The 26,213-nt window shown below is 39.2% G+C and overlaps 1 protein-coding gene across 2 annotated transcripts; it reads left to right on the forward strand.

Moving 5' to 3' along the window:
• Positions 1–1,653: 1,653 nt before the first annotated feature.
• DCTN6 (dynactin subunit 6) lies at positions 1,654–25,843 on the forward strand. Of its 2 annotated transcripts, XM_036838944.1 has the most exons (8): positions 1,654–1,743; positions 3,942–4,058; positions 8,918–8,982; positions 18,430–18,535; positions 20,464–20,552; positions 21,850–21,897; positions 23,308–23,450; positions 25,363–25,843. In XM_036838944.1, exons 1-8 carry the CDS (start codon positions 1,721–1,723, stop codon positions 25,459–25,461), a joined length of 690 nt encoding a protein of 229 aa, XP_036694839.1. In that variant the 5' UTR covers positions 1,654–1,720; the 3' UTR covers positions 25,462–25,843. The 2 variants fall into 2 exon arrangements, with proteins under 2 accessions (XP_036694839.1, XP_036694840.1); XM_036838945.1 differs by lacking the exon at positions 3,942–4,058.
• Positions 25,844–26,213: the final 370 nt, after the last annotated feature.

Genomic DNA, 26,213 nt, shown 5'->3' on the forward strand with positions numbered 1-26,213 from the left:
CTCATATGGCCTTACTTTCATTGAACTTAGTCTTTGGGGGAGGTAGTAAAATAAAGAAGTACAGCTGGTGATGGATGCTATCCTTATCCCTTGGAGATAACCAACAGTATAGCAAGAGTGACCTATTTTTAAAAATTTTTTATTTTATATTGGACTATAGTTGACTTACAATGTTTTGCTAGTTTCAGGTGTACAGCAAAGTGATTCAGTTATACATATACATATAAGAGTGACCTATTTCTGACTCAGTGGTCAGAGAGGGCTTCTCTGAGAATGAAGGTCAGTTTCTTGTATCAACTGAGCTGGGCTACAGTTCTCAGTTATTCAATCAAATGCCAGTCTAGGTGATGTAGTGAAAGTATTTTGTAGATGTGATTAAATGCCATAACCAGCTGATTTTAAGGAATGGAGATTATCTTAGATAATCTGGGTGGGCTTGATTCAATCAGTTAAAAGGCCTTGGGGCAGAGCTGGAGCTTCCTGAAGAAATTCCACCTGTAGACAGGGCTTCACTCCATGTGTCGGAGTTCCAGCCTGCCCTGAAGATTTCTCACCTGCCTAGCCAGCCCCACAATCACGCTGACCAATTCCCTGCAATAAATCTCTTAATATATTATCTCCTAGTGGTTCTGTTTCTGTGGTCGAACCCTGGCTGATACGCCCAGTATATGACATCTATCTGAGACTAGAGTCAGAAAGGGGGGTGGGGGCCGAGGGCAGGTGGAAGCTGTTTGGGTCTGAGATTCAGCCTGGCTTCCTGGAGAATGAAAGTGTGATTAGAGAAAGAGAAAGAGGAAGAGAACATGAAATTAAAGAAGAGAGAACTGGGCAGGGGCTGGATTTTAAAAGGAATGGGAAGTAAAATAACTGAATCTGGTTTTTAAAGGATGATTTTAGCTACAGGAGAGGGGCTTGGATGAGGGTGTGATTTCAGAGGTCAAGGGTGGAAGGGGCAGACTACAGGGGGAGATTAGAGAGGTGGCAGAGTAAATGATGCAAAGTGTAAGAATGAGATGTAGGAGCAGCAGAACTTGCCGGTGAATTATGTATGGAGAGGTGAGGACTGCCAAGGATGACTGTTGAGCTTCTTGCTTGAGCAACTGGGTGAATGGCAGACTCCTTTACTGAGACAGAGATCAAATGACCAACTTGGATCCTCTGGAGAGAGGGCAAGGGCGTAAATCAAAAGCTCTGTTCTGGACATTTTAGGTTTCATAAGACCTTGAGGCACCCAAGTGGACACGTCAAGTAGGCAATCGAATAATCAGCTCAGCAAGGAGGACAGAATTAGAGATATTAACCTGAGACCGACAGCAGGTAGAGGGTACTTAACTTATGGGAATAACGAGCTCACACTGAAAGGGAAAAGGGCCCAGGGTTTAGCAGTAGGATGCTTAAGGAAAGGAGACTGAGAATGAACAGTGGGGTATAATGAGGTCACAATGACGTGCGTTGGATCAAACTAAACGGCTGTTTTAAATCCGAGTCCATCGATCCCCGGATTGCGCTAAAACCAGATGGTGGCCACGCACCGCCCCCTGGCACAAGCCCGCTTACACCTGCGAAGTGGAACCTTAAACCAGAGCCGGCCCCGCCCCGCCCCCGCGAGCAGCCCCAGGCTCCGCCCCTTCCCGATCCTGCCAGGCCCTGCAATCGCTCGTAGAGATCGTCGCTTTGCCCAGGCGGTTGTGTAGATCCAACTGGAGGTCAGGCCCAAACCATGGCGGAAAAGACTCAAAAAAGGTGGGTCGCTGTCTGAGAAAAGCCTGTTCTGTCCTCTCCGCAGGGGTGGAATCTGTTCTTGGTCGCCTGTGGTGGGGACTTAGATGGTGTCTTATTCCGGGCGCCCGGCTTAGACGGTTCCTAAGGTCCAGACCGGGGCCTCCGCGGAGGGAGGGGGCGACGGAGTAGCGGCCCGTGAAGGTATACGGAAAGGGGCGGGGAAGCTTTTGGTTCTCGGTCCCTCCGCGACCTCCCCGGCTCTCCTCCGCCACGCGCCTGCGCGGAAGCGGTCTCGGGCGGGGCTGCGAGGGGAGGAGGGTGTTGCCCCCCGCCCCGGACACGGAGGAACCGTCACCTTTCTTTCCGCTGGCCTCGGGGCCCCTGTAGCTGCCCTGTGTCCCCGACACACATGGGAGTGCCGGCCGCTCCCCAGTCCCTTCCTGCCTGTCGTGGGCGCTGTGTGTTTGTGTAGACGGACTCCAGGGGGGCCGCCCCTGGACCAAAACTAGCTACTTTGTAGACGCGTGGGGACAGGCCCTGGGGCTGCTTCTCCAGTGGTCTTACTGGCTGGGCACTCTGGGTGGAAGGGAGCGGCTGGGATGGGGACACGCTTAAGTTAAACTGTTCCCCACAGCAGCAGTGTCGAGCACCCTCTGGTGACTCTCTCTGAAAAAGAAAACCGACAAACCTTGTTTTGGGTGCCATAAATTAACATTTAGGTTCTTCTTCTCTTTAGGCAGGTAATTGTAATCTTTTTCATAAGATAAAGAGGAAAGATCTGCTAGGAATATTATGCACAGTGTATAGTAGTGTGCAGTGGAGATAAAGGTGGTGTTGATTGTTGTTTTAATAAGTAGGTCTTTGGCTAAGCCTTCTCCCAGCTGCCTGTTTTCCCCGTCCGCCCCATCACTCCCAGGTACAGTGAGGTCTACGTGGAGATGTTCGGACCACGTTTTAATTGATCTAGCGGTGAGTTTAATTATTCCTGCCTCACAAAGTGTGCTGATTGTAACACACACTACCTGGAGCCTCTTCCTTCTGCATAAAACTGAAGACAGGGCATTTTTGAGTCTCACCTGTTCTCGCTTGCCCAGGATAAGTTAAACGTTAGATAATACTTTTTTCATAAAAAAATCATAGCGAGAGGGAGGCTGAGGGAATGGAAAACTGGGATGGGAAATCATGTCTAAAATGAGATGTTTTATAGAGGTTAGTTTATTTGTCCAGGGCTTAATAAAATTGCTTTTTTAAACACACAAACCAACTTGAAAAAACATTTACAAATGTTGATACATTCAAGGGCAGCATCATTCAGCTGTCACAGAAAGAATATCCAAAACGACAGGATGTTTCCAGGAAACTTTCAGCTAACAGAAAAGAGATGACTGGCGTTAGAATAATGATGTCCGGGAAATGAACTTTGCTTCAAGACATTTAAAGTCTCTGGGCTTCAGTTTCCTCATCTAGAAAATGAGAGATTTGGACCGTTTTCTGTTTTCTACTTCATGTCACTGAAGTTTTTTCTTTCTTCTATTCAGTAGAAAGGTTTTATATTTTCTGTGATTTCAGCAGACAAGTGACACGTAGTAACCCAGATGGATCATTTTAAAATTTTATTAACTTGTTCCTTGTAGAAAGTCAGTGCCTGTCAAAATGATGGGAGCAGACATAGCTGTGTCTAATCTCAACAACATTTCTTGAAGATAGACCCAGGGATTATTAGTTTTTGGTTTGATATTCTTTTTACTTAGAGCTTTAAAAATACTTTGTGGTAGGAAGGTTTGTTCACCGAAATTTATAGAAGAAAAATTCTTGCACGTCTTTTTTTAGTTTTTCATATCAGTAAGGAAGTGGTGATTTTTAAAAATATTTATTTTTGGTGTTACTTTTCATTTATATTAGGGAATATTTGGGAGGATTCTGGAATATGAATGATGGAGAAACATATTAAAGAGTTTGTACCCTGCTGACTCTTCAGAGCTGTATTTCTGGTCTAGAACTCTCTCATGGCTCCAGATCTGGATATACTGGGTCTTTCTCCATGGATACCTCAAGCTGAGTTCATCTAAAATTTAACCAAATAACTTCATTTTTCATTTTCTTTCTTTTCTACGTACTGATGTTTTTCATATCTTCCCACAGGTATGTCAAATGCCTCGTAAAATTTTTTTTGCAAATGCTCATCACATAATCTTTCTGTTTTTTTTCTTTTTTCCTAGAAATCTTCCCTTTGAAGTCCTCTGTGAACTTTGCTCTCTAAGACTGATGCACAGCTGTTATCCTGATGTTTCCCTCTGTCCTTGCACGCTGGAGCCTCTGTTTCTAGAATCTGTCTTGTCTGTTGGTTTACTTTTATTTAGCTAAGTACATCCTTCATTAGCTTCCTAACAAAGAGTGCATAGGAGATTGTTTTTTTAGTCCTTGCAAGTCTAAAAATGTCTTTATTTTCCTTCCATAGTTGTTTGCTAGTTTGGCTGGATAAACAGCTCTAGGTTAAACGTAGTTTTCACTCAGATTTCTGTAGCGATTGTTTGCTGGTCTTGTAGTATCCAGTATTGCTCTTAAGAAATCTGATGCCATTCTGATTATTTCTTCCCCTCCGTGTGTGACTATTGCACACCCCCACCCCTGGAAACTTTTGAGGATCTTCTCTATAGTGTTCAAAAATTTTATGATAATGGTACTTGGCATGGGTATTTTGCATTCACTGAGTCCTTCCGGAGTGGAGATTGATAGCCTTATGTCCTGGGGAATTTTCTTGTATTATTCTTTCATAGTTTATTCTCCACCAATATCTCTATTTTCTCCTTTCAAGATTACTTTTTATTGGGATTACTTTTATACCTCATGTATTGGTCCTGTAACCGTCCTGCCTTTTCTCTTTTTTTTTTACATTTTGTTCTACTTTCTGGGTGAGCTCTTTTTTTAACCTCCATCCTTCTAGTGAATTTTAAATATTAGTCATGTGTTTTATTTCTAGGACCTCTTTCTTAGACTCTGTTCCTTTTTCATAGGCTTCTGTCTTGATTTATGTAGTAGTGTCTCATTTCTCTCAATTGTAAGGGTTGTGTGTTTTTAATGTTTTCTTCTACTATCTGAATTAACTGTGTTTCCTCAAACTATTTTTTTTTCCTGGTTGTTTTGGTTTTTTCCTTCTTAGTTGGAGGCTTTCCAGATGTATCTGATAATGGCCTTCTGTCCATTCTGTCCATTGTTAAGCATGAGAACAGCACAGCTGGGAGCTCCAGGTATATGCATTAGGCTTGTCCTTTCATGTGTTTCAGGGTAGAGCAGGTCAGGCAGGAAGCTGAGCTTTTCATTGAAGAACTCAGGATGTCTGGTAGTTTCTGTAGAAAAGAATCATCTTCTTATCTCCTTGCTGCCTGAAATTGTGTATGAGGCCAGGAAGGCACATGGGGAAGGGTGCTGGTGGTCTCACTGTTGCTGTGCCCGTCACTGTCACCTGGCTTTGGCCTGATATCTTAAGTGCAGCGCCTCATGGAGGGGCCGGTCATCACCCGGCTGTGCCCCTGAGGATGGGGACCGGGGGCAGACATCCGACTGCTTGGTTGCCTCACGTTTTCTCCCCTTCCCTAGTACCTAGTGCCTCCAGGCTAAGCCTCGCAGTGACTTTTCCTGCTGCTTACAGTCTTCTGAAGGTCTTGACATCTTTCATCTGCTGTTATCTCCTCTCCCTTGCTCTTTGGGAATAGTACTTCTTTTATTCCTTTACTGTTGTTTTAGTGGTATTTTGAAAGGAGAGATAAGTTGTCCATGTAGACCAGGGGTGGGCAAACTTTTTCTGTAAAAAGCTAGTATTACCTTGTTTTTATTGTTAAGGAGTACATAGTGTTCCAATAAGCTGGTGGCAATATTTTATTTCATTACCTCTCCCTTTTTATGGCTATCAAGGTTATTAGCAATGTTTCACTGTTCTGAATAATATTATAATGACCAATTTGTGCATCTATTTTCCTCCTATTGAATTCTTTTTTTTTTTTCCTCCTATTGAATTCTTGATGATAGAACTACAGAAATAGATTTCCTAGATCACACATTATGAATATTTTTATGATTCCTGGTGCATATTGGTACAGTAATTTCAAAGAGGTGTCCTGATAATGCCACCAGAAATGTCCTAGTGTCTCAGTTAAATTACAGCTGCATCATCATTGGATAGCTGTCATTAAAGGGAAAACAAAACACCATCACCCTGAACAAACTAATACAGGATAAGAAATGGACCAGAATATAACCATATTGAATATTCCAAGTATTCACGTTTATCTCGTAACACAGCCTTTCATTTCTTCCCTCCGTTGACTTGTGTCATTTCTGCTAGTACGATATCAAGCATCCTGGTTGTAATATGACACAGAACAGTTATGAACAGTGGTCTAGAAATATTCTAACCCATGCCATTGTGAGTATGGTGTAATCAGGTTATATTTGTGATAGCAGTTTATTGGAGACTGAAAGTAATGAGAAGTAATGCTAATGAAAAATAATAATTTTTTCCTTGGTTAAAGAGGATTGTTGCTGAAGCAGTGGGAGAAATGATTTGAAGAACAGAAAAACTGGTCTTAAAGGGAAACTAAGGAGTCTAAAGTTCATTAAATGATACTTACAACTTACATGAAAGTATTTTTAGATAAAATAAAGGGAGAGACACTTTTAGGGATTATGATTTGAGGGGGACTTTTTCAGGAAAGTGGATAAAGTTTCACCCTGATTATGGAAACATATCCAGGACCTCTTTAGTACCTGGCCTTAAGAAAATTTGATCAATTATTGATTGATTGATTGGATAGGTAATGCATTTGTGTGATTCAAAATGCAAGCAATTTAAAAAATGATATATAATGAAAAAAATCTTCCATCTACCGTTGTGTCCCTGCTATCTAGCTCCTCTCTCTGAAGGCAGTGAGTATTGATTGTTTCTTACCTGTTCTTCCAGAGATAGTTTGGAAATATTCAAGAAAATACAAATATTAAGCAGTTACACACTAGTACTGCTGTACAGGTTGCACCAGTTGTAAATGATGCTCAAAAGTCATTTCAGAAAAGCTGAATGTGCTAAACACTTAAGTATTTTATTAGAATGGTAAGGTTGTCTTGTTTAAGTTCATGTTGCATATAATGAAAATTTTCAGTCATCAAGGAGGACAAATTTTAAAAACATGAATCTGTTTCACAGTAGAACATTTGAAAAAATAAAACTTTGCAATAATATTTTTTAAAATCAAAGAAGTATCCAAAAAAGACATGAAAAACAAATAGAAAGTACCATTAAATTTGTTTATAGTATCCACTGTATGTTAAAAATAAGCAAGTAGGGACTTCCCTGGTGGCGCAGTGGTTAAGAACCCGCCTGCCAATGCAGGGGACACGGGTTTGAGCCCCAGTCTGGGAAGATCCTACATGCCACAGAGCAACTAAGCCCGTGCACCACAACTACTGAGCCTGCGTTCTAGAGCCCACAAGCCACAACTACTGAGCCTGAGTGCCACAACTACTGAAGCCCGCGCGCCTAGAGAGAGCCCGTGCTCCACAACAAGAGAATCCACTGCTATGAGAAGCCCACGCACCGCAGTGAAGAGTAGCCCCCGCTCACGGCAACTAGAGAAAGCCCGTGCTCAGCAACGAAGACCCAATGCAGCCAAAGATAGATAAATTAATTAATTAAAAATAAATAAGTATTTTCATACATGAATATTTATAGAACTTAATGATATTGATATGAGTGAATCATTGCACTCTAGATTTCTGGTCCTTGCTGGTGGTGATATAAATATTTATTTAAATATAAATACGATGTTTACTGAAATGAGAAAACAACTTTCTGGAAAATTTATAAATCAAGGCTGTAACATGCAAATCAAGAAAACTTCAACTGTTTTATATACCAGGTTTTAGTAATTTACTTGAAATGCAAAGTTCATGTCTTAGAAGAAACTTTGATAGGTTTTGTTTATCTTGTAGAGCTAGAACATGGCAAGGATGTCTGGTTTCATCACTCTTCTATTTAATATCATACTGGAAGTCTTAGGGCAATAAGGGAAGAAAAAGAAATAATATGAATACAAATTGGAAAAGAAGAAATAAAACTGTCCCTATCCACAGATAACAAAATTGTTTACATGAAACTGGTTTACATGGAAAATCCCAGAGAATCTATAAAACTACTGGAACTAAGTAGGTTTAGCAAGGTTGCAAGATACGAGGTCAATATACAAAATTATTGTAATCCTGTAAACTTGCAATGAACAACTAGAAATCAAAATTTTGAAAAATCCACACAGACATAAAGTAAAAATATCTAAAATAGTATTGTTATTTCATAGAAACAGAGCAGATTTAACACCATGAATAATATCATTACTACTAAGAAAAATTATTAATGACTACAAGTTACTTAATGATTATCAGTTTAATGGGGAAGTCATTTGGTACAGTTCTTCATGTCAGCTCATGGCTCAGCTAGGGCAGCATTTAGCTAGATTCAGCTGTGTCCAACAAAAGATCACAGCAGAATATCAAAAACATTAATAAATTATTTGGAAATTATTAATTTTTTGAATAATTTGCACTACAATTTATATCACTTGATCAGTTTTATCATATACATAGAGAATAAATAGGAATATTTGTAAATTTTAAATTTCTACATTGATTTCTATATTAATATTACATTGCTACACTGTTAAATATTTTGAATGAACATTCTTTTTCCTCTTTTTAACCAAAATACTGGCATGTTACTATCCATCTTCTGGCTTTGATTTTGTTGACTTAACAATGTAGCTTGGAGATCATTCCAACTCTTTACATGCAGGATTATTCATTCTTTATTATGCTGTATATTAGTTCATAGTATACCATAATTTATTAACCAGTTCCCTACTAATGAATATCTAGATTGTTTTGAGCTTTTTGCTATTTAGAAACAATGTTGGTGTTAAAAGAGTCCAAAGCCTCTTTTCCTCTCAAGCATCTTAAGAACGCATGATAAATAATTTTAGCTCAGTGGATGGTGTGCCACCTGAGAAGTTTATAATATACTAAATCTTACAGTTTACTTTTCATTTTTCCTTCAGTTTGTTTTAACCTTTTTCTCATTGCAGTGTCAGGATAGCCTCTATAACACTATTTTTAAACTGTACACATGATGAATGTTACCTTTTTTTTCCTACAGTGTGAAGATTGCACCTGGAGCAGTTGTGTGCGTAGAGAGTGAAATCAGGGGTGATGTAACTATAGGTAAGAAAATAGCCTATTAGTGTTGTTTCTCAAGAATTGGTGTGATTTATTTCAGTGCTTTACAATTCATTAGGTATTATTTTCTATGTTTGACTGATGTCCTAATTTTATTGAGAAACAGTGTATTTCTCTAAGTGTTTAATATTTCTAAAAGAACTTAGTGTGATGGAGTCTATATTTAAACTCATGTCTGATAAACTAACAAGGCAATATAGTAAAGTCATTTATTTATCTGAGAGACAGCTATTGTGTACCTACTATGTGCCGGGCACTGTGCTAGCACTAGGGACCCAGCAGTGAACACAGCAGACACAGGTACTGCCTTCACAGAGCTTACATTCTATTAAGAGTATAAACCACGGAGTCTGACAGACTTGGGGTAGCATCTTCGCTCTTAACCTGCTCACTTAACCTCTGGCATGTCACTTAACCTGTCTCATTTTCCCCATCTGTGTAATTGTGTGTATCAGAATTAGGTTCAACTGCTTGTAGTGGTGGCTTACACACTCGAAGCTTTACTCCCTTATGTAAAAAGCCCAGGGGTAGGCAATTCAGGGCCTGTCAGTTGATTGTCTGGGAGCTGCAGCCTTGCAGGCCAGGATGTGATGGCTAGAGCACGGAGAGTGATCTTGGATAAGAAAGGGGAGGAGCAGAGACAAAGGGTGTGCCTCCCGGTGCATCAGCTCCCCTTAAATAGTCTTCCTGAAAGTTCCACACAGTCTTTTGCCTTGGTCTTGGTCTCATGGACACACTTAGCTACAGAGAAGGCTGGGAGATGTAGTCTGAACTGGACGCATTGCTGCCCCCTTATTGGGTTCTGTTACAAGGCAAAAGGGAAGAATGGATATTCGGTGGTAGTTAGCAGCTTTTGTCACAGGCAAAATACTAGTGCCTCCCTCAGAGGTTTTTTTTTTTTTTTACCTCATAGGTTTTTGAAGGATTAAATAAAAGAATATTTGTGAAAGTCATTGCCCAATACCTAACAGATAGTAAGCACTCAATAAACGTTGGCTAATCACACTGTAAAATCAGTGTAGCCTTGTTAGAGGTGAAGTCCAACATTTAAATCAACTGAACAATTTAACACGAGGCAGCTTGCTTATACGAACATGATTTAATTCCCCCAGATGCACATTTTAGCACATCCTAGTTCTTTTACATGTGTTTTCACTGGACATGGTGCCCTGGTAGCTTTATTAACATGAGCCCATCCTTACTAGCCACTGTGTGTTGCTGGAGTAGAGCTTTCAGGGAACTAAGTACACTTTCAGAGAGAAGATATGCCTTGTTCCCTTATACTAACAATATCTGTAAAAGAAAAAAAAATTTTTTTAATTTTAGTAAGTTGAAGCCTCCAGCCACTTCAGGCATCATGTCTTATAAAACCATGTCTTAAGACTGTGCCTGTATTGGGGGCTTCCCTGGTGGCCCAGTGGTTAAGACTCTGCACTCCCAATGCAGGGGGCCTGGGTTCGACCCCTGGTCAGGGAACTAGATCCCACATGCATGCTGCAACTAGGAGTTCACATGCCACAACTAAGGAGCCGGCAGGCCGCAACTAAGGAGCCCGCCTGATGCAACTAAGACCCGGCATAACCAAATAAATAAATAAATAAAGGAAATACAGCATTAAATTACTAAAAAAAAAAAAAAAAAAAAAAAGATCGTGCCAGTATTATGGAACATCATTAGGAATTTGCCAGGTTGGATTTATTTAATTATAAGATTTTAAATTGACAGAATTTCAAAGTTTAGATGGTGGCTTTTTCTTTCCAGTGCTATATTAACTCTTTGTTAACACTTAAACCACTTGCAAATTTTTTATGAGGAGAAATTATTATAGTCACATGTTTATCAAAATGTTCCTAGGGAAGTCCCTCCTCTGCATTTTTATTCTAGTATTTTTATGGTTTTCTTCGTGATTCGAGGAATAACATCTAATAGTATCCCACAAGGTATTCTATAATTAGAAGGAAAATAAGAATAATTACTTTCCCTCTCATTTCTACTTCTTCCTCACTTTAAACAATAAGTGTTCAGTATCTACTGTGTAGTAGATATATAGATGGTATGAATGTCTCTACAGGCATAAATGTACACACAGGTATACATATATGTTTGTGTGTGTGTGTGTGTTTCAGATTTGAAATAACAGGTCCTGTCCTTGCAAAGCATCCCTAGAATAGCAGTAAAGGCTTTATCCTGTGAAACGGAGAGCTGGACCACTACATAGGACTGGGGCCTGGGAGTTTCAGGAATCAGCGCTTGCTTTTCTGTTCTCCCTCTGTCTTTCATTTCTTTGTGCTTCTCCCCTTTGTTTATCCCTTTCATCCTCCTGCCTTCTGTAAATGTTGAAATTATGTAAAGAAATACAGTATTTAAATCTACTTTCCATGTAAGCTGATTACCATCTGATCATGCACAACTTTGATGGTTAAAATATAAAATGATTGTTCAACACAGATTTTCAGTGACGGATTGTAGCATAAGAAATGGTAATTTTTTAAAAACTAGTGATTTGAAGTTTATCATAGAATGGATCTAAGTTAATATTTGTTGGGTTTATTTTTGACCCAGTTTTTTAGAACAAGAAAATTTGCTTACGTTACAGAAACATCTCAATTTTTAAAATTGAGGAAAGGGGCTTCCCTGGCAGTCCAGTGGTTGGGAGTTTGCCTTCCAGAGCTGGGGACACGGGTTCGATCCCTGGTCGGGGAACTAGGATCCCACAGGCCTCGGGGCAATTAGGCCCACGCGCCGCAGCTCTTGAGCCCGTGCCCAAACCAGAGAGAAGCCCATGTTCCGCAGCTAAGACCTGATGCAGCCCAAAAATATAAATAAATAAATATTTTGAAAGAAAATTAAGGAAAAGATTCAGAAGTGATATAGTTACCCAGTGTTCTATGTTACACAATTCTTATCTCATTTTCATTGTGCCTGTTTCTTATCTCTAATTTTATATATAAATATCGAAATTTTCCAGTATTGGTATTTAGTCATTTCTGTCATGTTATATTTGGTATAAAATTAACTCTTATCTTTTGATACTATTAATTCATTTTTCTGATGTAATACATCAGATTAAAAAAGCTCCTGGGAGATATAAAGTTAAATCAAAGCTGAGAGTAGAGATAAGTTATCTGATTTAATCTCACTCTCCCTACCATGTTTTTTTAAAATTATTTTTAGTGTTGTGGTTTTTGTTTTTTTTGGGGGGGGGGGTGTGGAATTTTCTTCTTAGGGAAACTTTTATTTTCTTATTTATTTTTAATAATTTTTATTGGAGTATAGTTGATTTACAATGTTTTGTTAGTTTCTGCTGTACAGCGAAGTGAATCAGTTATACATATACATCTATCCACTCTTTTAGATTCTTTTCCCATATAGGTCATTACAGAGTGCTGAGTAGAGCTCCCTGTGCTATACAGTAGGTCCTTATTAGTTGTCTATTTTATATATAGTGGTATGTATATGTCAGTTCTGATCTCCCAGCTTATCCCTCCCCCTCCCTTTTCCCCCTGGTAACTGTAAGTTTGTTTTCTACATCTGTGATTCTATTTCTGTTTTGTAAGTAAGTTCATTTGTACCATTTTTTTAGATTCCACATATAAGCAATATATGATATTTGTCTTTGTCTGAATTACTTCACTTAGTATGATCATCTCTAGGTCCTTCCATGTTGCTGCAAATGGCATTATTTTATTCTTTCTCATGGCTGAGTAATATTCCATTGTATATATATATACCACATCTTCTTTATCCACTCCTCTGTCAATGGACTATTTTTCAACATATGACTGTTTTTGTTTTTGCTTAATTTATCAGAATAGCTAATGTAAGTCTTCTGTTACAGTATGAGATTTGAGCACTTAATAAGCTCTGTTTTCTGGCTTAAGTGGCAGTAAATTTAAGTGTAGTTTAATTAATAGATTTTTCAGGATGTTTTACATAACTTTTCATTCCCTCTTCAGTTTTACTCTTACCAAATTATTCCATTCTGAAATATTTGAGGAGGAAAGTAATTTTTTAAAAAAATTAATTTATTTAATTAATTTTGCCTGCATTGGATCTTCGTTGCTGCACGCGGGCTTTCTCTAGTTGCGGTGAGTGGAGGCCACTCTTTTTTTTTTTTTTTTTTAATTATTATTTATTTATTTATTTTGGCTGTGTTGGGTCTTCGTTTCTGTGCGAGGGCTTCCTCTAGTTGTGGCAAGCGGGGGCCACTCTTCATCGCGGTGCACGGGTCTCTCATTATCGCAGCCTCTCTTGTTGCGGAGCACAGGCTCCAGACGCGCAGGCTCAGTAGTTGTGGCTCACGGGCCCAGTTGCTCCGCGGCATGTGGAATCTTCCCAGACCAGGGCTCGAACCCGCGTCCCCTGCATTATCAGGCAGATTCTCAACCACTGCGCCACCAGGAAAGCCCGAGGAAAGTAATTTTTTCCTTTGCTGTGTTTCAGTTAGTAGAACATTAAACCTGATCTTCTGTTTTCCTAGAAAATCAGGTATTTGGTTTATCAAAGAAACTAGTCCGAAGCTTTGAAGTATTGTCCTTAACCAGAAACCCTATGGCTGTGGCTCTGCAGGAGCCTGACCCTTTCATTAGAGGCAGCTAGGAAACAGACCTTGGGAAAAATAACAGCACTCTCGTTAATTATAATTTGGGTAAATAAGGTTTCATAGTATGAAGCCTGTTTTTAATTAGATTGCCTTGATTCATGGGCCATGCGTTATTTCCTGAAAATTTTGTTTTGAAAGCTGAAAGACATTTCAGAAAGGTAGCTCTGAGCACAGTCCTGTAGTCCTGTTATAGGGTGAAGGCAGACTCCTGGGGTTAGGACAGGGCTTGGTGGGACATCGTAATGTGAAGGCAGAACCGAATACAGTGGCAAAGCTTTGTGATGGAAGCACTTTGTCCCACTTATTCTGTTGTTCTTTCCATTAGAGTTTTTAATATAAACTTCCCTTTTATTGTGGAAATCTTTTTTTTTTAATTGAGGTAACATTGGTTTATAACATTATGTAAGTTTCATATGTACATTATATGGAAATCTTTTTCAATAAAGCAGAACAGTGGCTGTGACTTGAGAAATTCATCAAATATAAAGCAGTTCTTAAAGGTACTTCAGCTTACAGGTCAAAGGAATTGTTTTCATTTTCAAAAGAGACCTTGTGGCTTTTGGAGCTATTTATTGACATATGAAAATGTCCACAGAGATTGCTTTCTGTGGCAAAGATAGACAGGAAAAATGCCCTTTACTAAATGAGGGGAATGGAAATTTGATGCAAGGAATGTCTTTCTGGCTGGGTTGCGTCAAGCCCGGCCAACCATTTAGAAAAATAATTCATCAGCCAGTGAGGCAGCTCCAACTCTAGACACACTTATCCAAACAAGGAGATAAGCCAAATAGGGTTTCAGCACATTTGGTAAGAAAATATACAAACTGCCCTGCCAGAAAGAGCGCCAAGAAAGTTCACAAAAGCCTTTTAAAAAAAAAACTTTCCATGGTGATAGATTTTTATTGTTAAAGCATTTTAACCTCAAGACCCTTCAGCTTGGTTTGAATTCAGACCCATTCTAGGTAAAAATGCCTCTTGCGTGCAGAAAAGTACGGAGCAGACTGTGCTCACATTCCAGTGTCTTGGACTAGTGCTCAGGTTGCGGGCTGTCTGGTGCCGACCTCCAGCGCTGCGCAGAGACAAAGCCTCACTCACCTAAGTCAGAAAGTTCCTTTAAGGAGTTCACCAAACTTAAGTCTTAGCAGTCACGTATCCTGCGGTTCATATACACATACTAACCTCTCTAGTCTCTGCCCAAAAAAGACCTACAAGAAGTTAAGGGAAGCTATTAAGTTTATTGTCACCCATGACCTTGCTGTTAACATCACAACTTGAGGTAGATAGTTTCACCTTTCAAGTCATTTCAGCCCTGAACTCCAAGACTTGTAGTTTGGCAGTGCGGCCACCAGGTGGAGGTGTTGTCCTAAACACAGGTCTCACAGCAGCTGCTCACAGGTCTCATATAATGCTTTATATCCCAGGGCAAGGCCGTTAGATTTATAACCAGTTTTCCAGTTACTTATTAACAAACTTATTAATAATGATAAAAACAATAACAATAATAAACACCTGGCTAAAATAGCCCCAGCATTATTTTTAAATATTGTGTAAGAAGACATGGGATTTGGGATTATTTAATTTTTAAAAATTTGTGCTCATCTCTTTGGGTTTCTTTTGTATAATTAACATGTATTATATTATTTTTGAAAGGGAAAGATGAAAATACCAATTGTTTTCAAAGCTGTACTATAGAGGAACTTTTAAAGAAGCACAGGTCCCAGTGGTACTTTTGTCTTATTAGCCCTTTCTCAGGTAGTTTCTTGCAAGGCTGCTTGTTGTCAAAAGCTGCAGCCTGAGTACCAGCAGAGTATCTAGTGCCTCTGGCTCCTTATCTAGCTGTGGCAAAGGATCTGCTTTCTGTCACAGTCATGACGATCTCTTCCTCCTGTCAGATTTTTAATGCTAGCAATGGAAAATTATTAATTTTATTAATTATTAATCTTTTTCACTATCTTACAGTATGGTCAAGAATTTTCCTCCCTGGTTAAAAAGAGGTTTTACCCCAGTACCTGAGTATCAGGGAAGTAAAGCACTCCCTTTTCTTCTGTTTCTCAGACCAGAAGGAGTTATTTTATTTACTGTGGTAAAGTTCTTAGCTCTTAGTGTCAGGTAGTGATGAACTTCCCATTTTGAAGAACTGTGATCTCCTTTTCAAACATTATTTTATATAATCCATACTTCAGCCCAGTGAGGTAGGTTATCATACTCATCTTTTTATAGATGAGAAAACTGAGGCATTTGAGAGATTAAGCACATAGCCTTTAAGTGATAAAGGCCAGAGCCTGGACTTTCTAGACAAGGGGTGGGGTGCTAGCTGGGGCTTTAATTATAAAGAACCTAAAATAGAAAGATCGTGTCCCTTTATCATAGAATATTTTGACGTAAAATGTAAATCTGGTATTGTGCAAACTACAGATTTAAATTGGTTCACATGGCTGGAAGACCTGTAAGAAATTTCTCATTTCAAAGGAATCCAGTGTTTGTTTCAGCAATGTTTTAGCACCTCTCCCCAAAAGTGGTAACTTCTAAATGCCCCTTATTAAGGGATTGGTTAAATAAATTATGGTATATTCATATGATGTGAAATAATATTCAGCCATTAAAAAGAATAACCAGCTAGATGTACTTATATGGAAAAATCACCATGACTTATTAGGTGAAAAAGCAAATTGCAGAATAAGTACTATTCCTTGTTTTTTTGAAAAAGTATGTATTTGTAATTCATATCTTTTCTCCTTTATTTTTTAACTTTCTAATGAAGTATATTTTATATGCAGTGATATTTACAGATTTTAAATATATTGTAGTACTTAAGTCTGGAATAATATACTGCAAATTTTTAAGAATAGTTACCTCTAGGGAATGGGATTAGCAAGAGGAGAGAGGATCTTTCACTTTTGGCTTTGATTGAGGTTTTTCTAATGAGTATGTATTCCTTTCATAAATGTGTGTCTGTGTGTGTGTGTGTGTGTGTGTGTGTTTTTAACAAAGGAAAAAGGCACACGTGGTCACAGTCATGGTCGCCTTGAGAAGCTTCCCAGGGCTCTCAGTGATCCCATCTTCTATTCTGAAATCTCCTATCCTGAACAGGAGAATTTGCCAGGGAAATTGTACTTTAGCAGCTGAGAACTTGGGGAGCCAGAGGTGACAGAAATAACAAAGCCACTCTCTGTGCATCCTTTGACTTGGGCCCCACCCTCTTTATCAATCCCCAGCTCTTCATTGTTAGCGGAAAAATAAGCTGCACCGAGATTCCTTCCAATTCTCTGGGCACCTGGAATGCCTCTTTATTTAATACATTTTTGAGCAAGCATGTTAAGTATTCCCAATTTTTAAGATAAACAGATCAAAAGGGCAAGTATAGCACACATTCCTTTTTGTTTCCCTGTAACATACAGCCCTGCCTGTCACAAGCAGATAATAATTACTGAATAAATTAACAAGTTATTAATGTACTTTATTAAAACAATAGAATACTGAATTTCATGGACAGTGCCATCTATCTGACTCCCCTCCTACTTTCTGTCAGCACTTCTGCCCACCCTCTCTTACTTTCAGAGTCAGTTACTTCCTGTCTGCGTGTTTACAGATAAAAATGGCCTTGGTATGGGTGGGGGGGCAGGTGTTGGAGGGAGAGGCTGCCGTGAGAGATTCTGTTTTCTCATTGGTGGTTTCATTATCACCCAAATGCTAGGCCTTTGGGTAAATAAAGCAGGGCGAGGGGATGTTACCGGGTTTAGGCAGTGCAGTGGACCCCGACAATGGGCTTGATGAGAGCCCTTCCTGCCCCTCGACTTGAGGTTGGAGTCACTGCCTCAGGTCTCCCTTTATCAGAGTCGCAGGACTGCAGTAACCATGCTTGGCTCCTTCCTCTGCCTGCCGTTGCCCCTTTCCACTGGTTAAAATCACATCCTAGACCAGTAGGGATGGTGACGGAGTAACAAAGCTAAGGTTAGTCTCCATGTTTTCTAGCTCTCATCTCGCCCATACTTCCTCTTAATCCCTTAATAAAAGGACTAATTCTGGGCTTCACTGGTGGCGCAGTGGTTAAGAATCTGCCTGCCAACGAAGGGGACACGGGTTCGAGCCCTGGTCCGGGAAGATCCCACATGCTGCGGAGCAACTAAGCCCACGTGCCACAACTACTGAGCCTGTGCTCTAGAGCCTGTGAGCCACAATTACTGAAGCCCACGTGCCACAACTACTGAAGCCCACCCACCTAGAGCTGTGCTCCGCAACAAGAGAAGCCACCGCAATGAGAAGCCCGCGCACCGCAACAGAGTAGCCCCCGCTCGCTGCAACTAGAGAAAGCCTGCGCACAGCAACGAAGACCCAACGCAGCCAAAAATAAATTAATTAATTAAAATTAATTAATTAATTAGCTAATTAATTTTTTTAAAAAGGACTAATTCTGTAATGCACTAGCATAAGAAAGCACCAACATTGTAAGCAAAGAGAGCCTTACCTTTATGAGGGAAAGGAAGGAAGGGAATTAATTTTTATTGCTGGCTACGTGTCAGAATACTATGTGTACAAACATTATTTCATCTAATTCTTAAAAAGCCCTGCAAGACTGGTATTATCACCACCTCCATTTCACTGCTGAGATAACAGAGGCTTCAGAACAGAGGGTGAGCGAGGGCTGTCCAGCTCCAAAGCGTGTGCTGTCTCCACTCACCTCGGCTTGAGATTTGGCACGAACGGCAGTGATAACATTGGTAACGTGCCTAGTCTGGTGCCTGGCACCTACTTTAGGAAACGTTCCTCCCAACAGCCCCCTTGGAAGCGCAGCCTTCGAAAGTAATGTCTTTTCACCATACTTTCAACAGGACCCAGGACAGTGATCCACCCTAAAGCACGAATCATTGCGGAAGCTGGGCCCATAGTGATCGGCGAAGGTAACCTAATAGAAGAACAGGCGCTCATCATAAATGCGTGAGTGAGACTCTTACAGATGCTCTGAATCAGGTGCCACAGAGAGTGTTTCCATTCATTTCAGCCCCATCTCTAGGGACCTTTTACAACTGACATCTGGAAAGCCCACTATTTGAGAACTAGGGAAACACTAAGCATCTTTTTCTTTTTTTTTTAATTAATTTATTCATTTTTAACATCTTTATTGGAGTATAATTGCTTTACAATGGTGTGTTAGTTTCTGCTTTATAACAAAGCGAATCAGCTATACATATACATATATCCCCATATCTCCTTCCTCTTGCGTCTCCCTCCCACCCTCCCTATCCCACCCCTTTAAGTGGTCACAAAGCACCGAGCTGATCTCCCTGTGTTATGCGGCTGCTTCCCATTAGCTATCTATTTTACATTTGGTAGTGTATATATGTCAATGCTACTCTCTCACTTCGTCCCAGCTTACCTTTCCCCCTCCCTGTGTCCTCAAGTCCATTCTCTACGTCTGCGTCTTTATTCCTGTCTTGCCCCTAGGTTCTTCAGAACCTTTTTTTTTTTTAGATTCCATATATATGTGTTAGCACACGGTATTTGTTTTTCTCTTTCTGACTTACTTCACTCTGTATGACAGACTATGTCCATCCACCTCAATACAAATAACTCAATTTCATTTCTCTTTATGGCTGAGTAATATTCCATTGTATATATGTGCCACATCTTCTTTATCCATTCATCTTAAGCATCTTTTTCAACACAAGTAATTAGTAAATGAGGAAACCAAAGACCAGAGGGGTAAAGAGACTTGTCCAAGGTGAGATAGCTCGTAGGTGGATGACCAGAATCTCCGAGTCTCGGTCTGATAATCTTCCCCTTACGTATGACAGCATCTTCTGTTCCTTAAGCAAACATTTCCTGAGGACACCCCCAATGGCCCAGTGCTGTGCTCACTGCCTCAAATAGTCTTTTGGTTGGATGTCTTGGTTCTGGCTGCAATGTTATTACTCATACCTAGATATGTGAACTTAAATCTGATATATATTTTCATATGCTTTGGGGGGTAACACTGAGAATTATATTTGAAAAATTGGGGGTCCTAGAGGCAATTTTTAAACTTTATAAAATATTAGAACATGTACATGATCTTAGTGAACTAGACTATAATACCTATGAAATTTTTATAAGCATTTGTAAAGCTTTCTAGGTAAAATTTTGGCAGGAAATACAAGCTTATACCTAATTTATAGCAACAGTGTATGGAATTTTTAATAAAGACCTTGGGAAAATACTTAACTGTGATAAAGAGATTGATTTCTCTTAATGCTTACTTAGGATTTGGGAGTTTCTTACTATATTAAGCAGTTTCTTTTTAAAATATATTTTGGCACCTTTAGTGTAAGTCAATTAACAACAGTTAGATTCTGCAGTAACTCAGCTGTCAGAGATAAAGCACTGTTTTTAAATGGCTTTTTCCTCTTAGACCACAAACATTTTATGTTCTAAATGTTTCAGCTATCCACCTAACAGCATAAAATGATTATTTTATGTGAATATCTGTTTACATTTCACAGTCTTGAATGATTATTAAGAAAGGAAATTTTTCAAGTTAGGCATGATTTTGATTCCATTTCAACAAGCCGAACGTCCTAGCCAGCATCTTTTCTACCTTGTCCTGGGAAGGGCACACTGGGCTTTGAGTTTAAAAAATAAACAAAGAAAGGCTGACCTTCTGTACACACCTATGACTTCTTTACATTTCAGTAGTTCTTTTTCAACTCAGAATAAAGTCTTCTGCAGCATAGAGGATAAATAATTCACTTGGATTAAGAAATTACTTACATCGTTACATATATTAAGCTTGATGGAGGTAAAATTGAGAGAATGAACCCAAATTCCAAAACAGCAGAATTGCTTATTGCATTGTTGACTTGTTGATAATTTGTCTCTTCTTTTTATAGTCACCCTGAAAATATCACTCCTGATGCCGAAGATCCAGAGCCCAAACCTATGATCATTGGCACCAATAATGTGTTTGAAGTTGGCTGTTGTATCCTTTGCCATAATTTAAGCTAAATCATTTCCAGCTGTCTTTTGGTACCTAAATCTCCTCTGTAGAAATTGTTGTAATTTATCTATCAAATACTTACATTATATATATATAATTATTTTCAACACATAATATAATTGTATATAATGTATGTTATATATTATGTAATTTATATTATGTGTATATATAAATATATATAAACTGTGTTTTTAGGACTAGGCCATCCAGCTCTTTGAAAAGACTTATTTACAGTATATCAAAAAAATATCCCCTCTGTTCCATTGAATAACCCGAGTAAAAGAAGTGTGCTGTTTTCAGGTGTGCATGCATGCACACACAAACTCACACTCACCTTTTGGAACCATCTTGCTCCTGTTGCTACATCTTGTTGGCAGGTACAGTGACTGAGTGGCCGTAGACATGAAACAGAGTAATCTTGGCTTCAATCCTGGTTTAAGAACCACACTCTGTCCATTTGATTCCTATATAGTTTTAGGTTGACAGTATGTTGTTGTCTTGATACAAGGAAATGGTGGATGGAGATGAAAATATTTCATTCTTTGCATTTTTCCCCCCAAGTGTCACCAGTGCCTTTGCTGATTTCATACTCTAAAAAGATAGTAAAATCTTTTCAAGATGTCAGCGAAACATTATTTTATAATAGAAACTACTTGAAGGAGAAAATCTAAAGGTTTAACAATAGCAAAATATTTAAGTAAATTAAGCTGCAAGCATAAAATGGACCACTAGAACCATCAAGCAGTCATTTACAATTATGTTTTTAAAGATTTTTGATGGTATGGGATAAGGCTTGCAAATGGAAGTGAACCGAATAAAGCGAGCTACAGACGTTTATATGGTTTGATTTTGTACAGTTTGATTTCCAGTTATATAAAGGGAATTATATATATTTACATAAAGATATATCAAGCCATTAACAGTGCTACCCTTAAGTGATTGGGTGTTAGTTTTCATTTTCTTAATTGTGAAAATATGTTACTCATAATTAGTTTTCATTTTCTTAAAACAACTGTGAAAGCATGTTACTCATAAAATCGGGGTATAAGGTGCTCATTTCTTTAAAAATATAGAAGACATTTATTTATACTTGAGATATTTCTATATAAAGATTAAAACTTTACTTGCAGACTGCCCTGGGCAAGGAGTTCTGGCCAGGCCAGCCTGCGTGGCCCATCCCATGCCTCTGTCCCTGCCCCAGTGCAGGATAAGGACAGAGTGAATTAGTAGGGAAGAAAGATGAACATATTCACAATGTCTACTTAACTCTGGCTTACAGATTCCCAAGCCATGAAAATAGGAGATAATAATGTTATTGAATCAAAAGGTAAGTTATGTTTGGAACTTTATTGTGAAAACTGATTACCTCCTTTCTCTTTGTGGTGTTCCAGAAAACAGCCTAAGTACAGACCATGGCAAAGTGGTGTGCTTGGAAGGAAGGCATGGTTGGAAGTGGGCTAACACAGCTGTGAGACAAATTCTTTGCCTTTAAGGAACCTAATCTAGTAATGTGTTTCATACATTAAATTAAAATTCTAGCTATGTACATTTAAATCAGGATTGAGTTAAACCATAAACTTCAGGTGAAAGATTTGAAAAAGATTTCTCCAAAAAACTAGTGTCTGACTTCCCTGGTGGCTCAATGGTTAAGAATCCGCCTGCCAGCGCAGGGGACACAGGTTCGAGCCCTGGTCCGGGAAGATCCCACATGCTGCTGAGCAACTAAGCTCGCGAGCCACAGCTACTGAGCCCACATGCCACAACTACTAAAGCATGCATGCCTAGAGCCCATGCTCCACAACAAGAGAAACCACCACAATGAGAAGCCCATGCACCACAGCAAAGAGTAGCCCCTGCTCGCCACAACTAGAGAAAGCCGGCGCGCAGCAACGAAAACCCAACGCAGCCAAAAATAAATAAATAAATAAATAATTGTTAAAAGCCAAAAAAAACTTCCTTCCTTCCTTTAAAAAAAAAAAAAACAAACTAGAGTCGGTAATTTAGTTGATTAACGTTATTGTAGAATTAAAGAAAAAAAATTAGTTTCTCTAGCAGTTTGCTTTCTTGAATTTCAGGACTGCTTTCCCCTAGCCCATCAGAAACAAATGTAAGCTACTTTATCATAGGCGGGGCTAGGCGGGGGCCATGTAAGTCACCATCACTGCTGGGAAGCAGCTCCAAGAGCTTGTCCAGAAAGAACCGGAGTGATAAGACTTTTTTAGAATAGTGCCTTTCCTTTCTTGGTCTTGATTGGCATGAAAGAAAATGCTTTCTTTTTAAAAAAAAAATAAAATTAGGCTTTTTGTTAATCTGCTTAATGGTTTTTATTTAATTTGGATTACCAATTATGATGATGATGATTCCCACTGTCATTTTCTATTTATTGTATACTTACTAGGTGTCACACCTGTGCTTGACACTTTACATTTACTATCTCATTTATTCCTTACAGCAGCCTATGAAGTGGGATGGTCTCCATTTTATAGGTGAACTTGCTCAGAGAATTTACAGTGACTTGCCCGAGATTGCACGGATAGCAGCAGAGCTCTGTTTTGAACGCACTTGACACTAGTCTGGTGCCTGCCTCTGCGCTGTACAAACTCTGGACTAAAGTGATTTCTTAATATGTTTTTAAGGGCAGTTTGTATTTTTAGACTTGCATCATCTTAGGAAAAAAAAATAGTGTTCTCGTCATTGAGTGTCTTACATGGTAGTTCTCTCTGTGTCTTTCCTGCAGCGTATGTAGGCAGAAACGTAATATTGACAAGTGGTTGCATCATCGGGGCCTGTTGCAACCTGAACACGTTTGAAGTCATCCCTGAGAACACAGTGATTTATGGCACAGACTGCCTTCGTCGGGTGCAGACTGAGCGACCACAGGTACTAGAACCTCTCTTTTTTTTTTTTTTAATTTTATTTATTTACTTATTTATGGCTGCATGGGTCTTCGTTTCTGTGCGAGGGCTTTCTCTAGTTGCGGCAAGGGGGGCCACTCTTCATCGCGGTGCACGGGCCTCTCATTATCGCGGCCTCTCTTGTTGCGGAGCACAGGCTCCAGATGCGCAGGCTCAGTAGTTGTGGCTCACGGGCCCAGCCGCTCCGCGGCATGTGGGATCTTCCCAGACCAGGGCTCGAACCCGTGTCCCCTGCATTGGCAGGCAGATTCTCAACCACTGCGCCACCAGGGAAGCCCTAGAACCTCTCTTTTAAAAAGAGTCTTTTCTAGGGCTGCTGATTTTCCCAAAATACCACATAATTGTTTTAATGGGGCAGCAAGTCAGCTGTTTAAAAAGCAAATAATTAAAGTAAAACATGAGAGAAACATTCCTAAAACTATAATTTCTTTGTAATTATTGAGTCCTTAATATCAGAAATATGTCCAAAGATGACAATGACACATTGATTATGGGAAAAGAAAATCCAGGGATGTTATTCCTAGTCTTATGTATTTTCACTGGAGGTGCATCACCAAGCCTTACAAACTACATGGATTTGCTCCTAAAAATACCAACCTTGGAGGGTAAGGAATGAACCTACCAAATTTATACTGAATAGCCAACTTGGGTTCATCTATTAGTTTACTAACATAGATGCCTTGAAAATAAACACAGCTTGTGAATATGCAGGTATATTTAGATATTTTCCTGTCTTATGAGAAATTGTCCCCTCCTAATAACCAAGAATAATGGGAAGTATGTATTTGGAGTTTCACATTAGAGCAGGAGATAAGTAAGATAGGGCATCTGGGACTTCCTTAGGACAGAAGACATTCTGATTGAAGTTTGGAGCCTCACTGTTTGGCACACTCAGTATATTACCCAGCCTCCTTCCCTTTCCCCAAAGAAAGTATTTTTCAAGACATTTAGCACTTTTGGTTCTTAGCCATATTTTATCAGAAATTAAAATTCCAGTTCTTTCTGGGTTATTGTAATTCTGTAATGTTTGGCTTTTATTATTATTACTATTATTATAAGCAAGTATTACCTCTGTAGACCAAAAAGGAAATAAGAACAAATCCAGTATTTTTTCACTATCTTTCTGCATAACAGCAAAACGATTGAAGAGGGAGAAATGAAGCTGGAGTTGGGTTAAGGGAGATTAGAATTAAATGAGCAAGAATATCTGAAGTTTAATACATAATGGTATGTAAGCAACACTGTTTTCCATTATCTTGCTGATCGGAAGGATCATGTAGAGGTCCTTATTACAAAGGATTCACCCAGACTTTTGGAAACAAAGTTCTTAGGGCAAGGGCCTAAAAGTCCATAATTTTCACAAGTACTCCAAGTGAGATTTACAGTGAGGGAAGTTTGAGCAAAGCTGGTATATGAAGAGTGAAGATCAGGTGAGTATCACAGCTGTGTGCTCTGTAGGTCATGTAGAAAGCAGTGTACTCGGGGTATTTTACTTGTGTTGTCTACTATAATTGGAACTTTTTCAATTCTTAGAGGCCAAGGTGAAATCTATGAAAGCAAGGTTGAAAACTGATTAACATATATTTTTATATGTAAAATTTTTTGGCTTTTTCTTATTACCAAACTTAATGTATGTTCATTGTAAATTGAAAAAACAGAAGCAAAAATAAGTCAGTGAATGGGATCCACTTCAGGGGGCACAGGTGCGATCCCTGGATCCCTGGTCATGGAACTAAGATCCTGCATGCTGCACAACAGGACCAAAAAAAAAATAAGTCAGTGAAAATCACCTGTAATCCCATGACATAGTGATAATCATTTCTACCTGATACTCTTTGCTTTCTGCTGGTCAGTTCTTAATTCTCTTATCTTTTTAGCCCCAGACACTACAGCTGGATTTCCTGATGAAAATCTTGCCAAACTACCATCACCTAAAGAAGACTATGAAAGGAAGCTCAACTCCAGTTAAGAACTAAGAACAATATATGACATGAAGATAACATTTGTCTTTGACCACTGTCTTTTGAAAGAGCCACAGTGTTTATGCACTCTTAGCAGTCTGCAGAGTAATATGTGTTGACTTTATCTTGTAAAATTGAGTTAGAGAGGAAAGAAATGGGTTTTCATTGTAACTGTCCTCTATAATTTATATAAAATGTATTATTTTCTGATGTCCTTGTCCCATTTCTGATAATTTACAGATTTCTTATTTTGTGTTGTTTTGTTATGTAAAATGTTGGCCATGAATTTTAGTTATATAAAAGACTACCCATGAGAAGAAAGAACATATTGTTATGTATTTATAGTCTAGCATTTACTAAACTAAATAAAAATGTTGATGACAGGACTTTCAGTGAATATACTTTAATCAGTTTTTCTACTTGCATCAACTTTCCCAAAATAGCTCTTTTTTTTTTTTTTTAATTAATTAATTAATTTATTTTTGGCTGTGTTGGGTCTTCGTTTCTGTGCGAGAGCTTTCTCTAGTTGCGGCAAGCGGGGGCCACTCTTCATCGCGGTGCGCGGGCCTCTCACTGTCGCGGCCTCTCTTGTTACGGAGCACAGGCTCCAGACGCGCAGGCTCAGTAATTGTGGCTCACGGGCCCAGGTGCTCCGCGGCATGTGGGATCTTCCCAGACCAGGGCTCGAACCCGTGTCCCCTGCATTGGCAGGTGGACTCTTAACCACTGCGCCACCAGGGAAGGCCCCAAAATAGCTCTTTTAATTT

The sequence above is a fragment of the Balaenoptera musculus genome, chromosome 21 (assembly GCF_009873245.2).
Source record: "Balaenoptera musculus isolate JJ_BM4_2016_0621 chromosome 21, mBalMus1.pri.v3, whole genome shotgun sequence".
Lineage (NCBI taxonomy): Eukaryota > Metazoa > Chordata > Mammalia > Artiodactyla > Balaenopteridae > Balaenoptera > Balaenoptera musculus.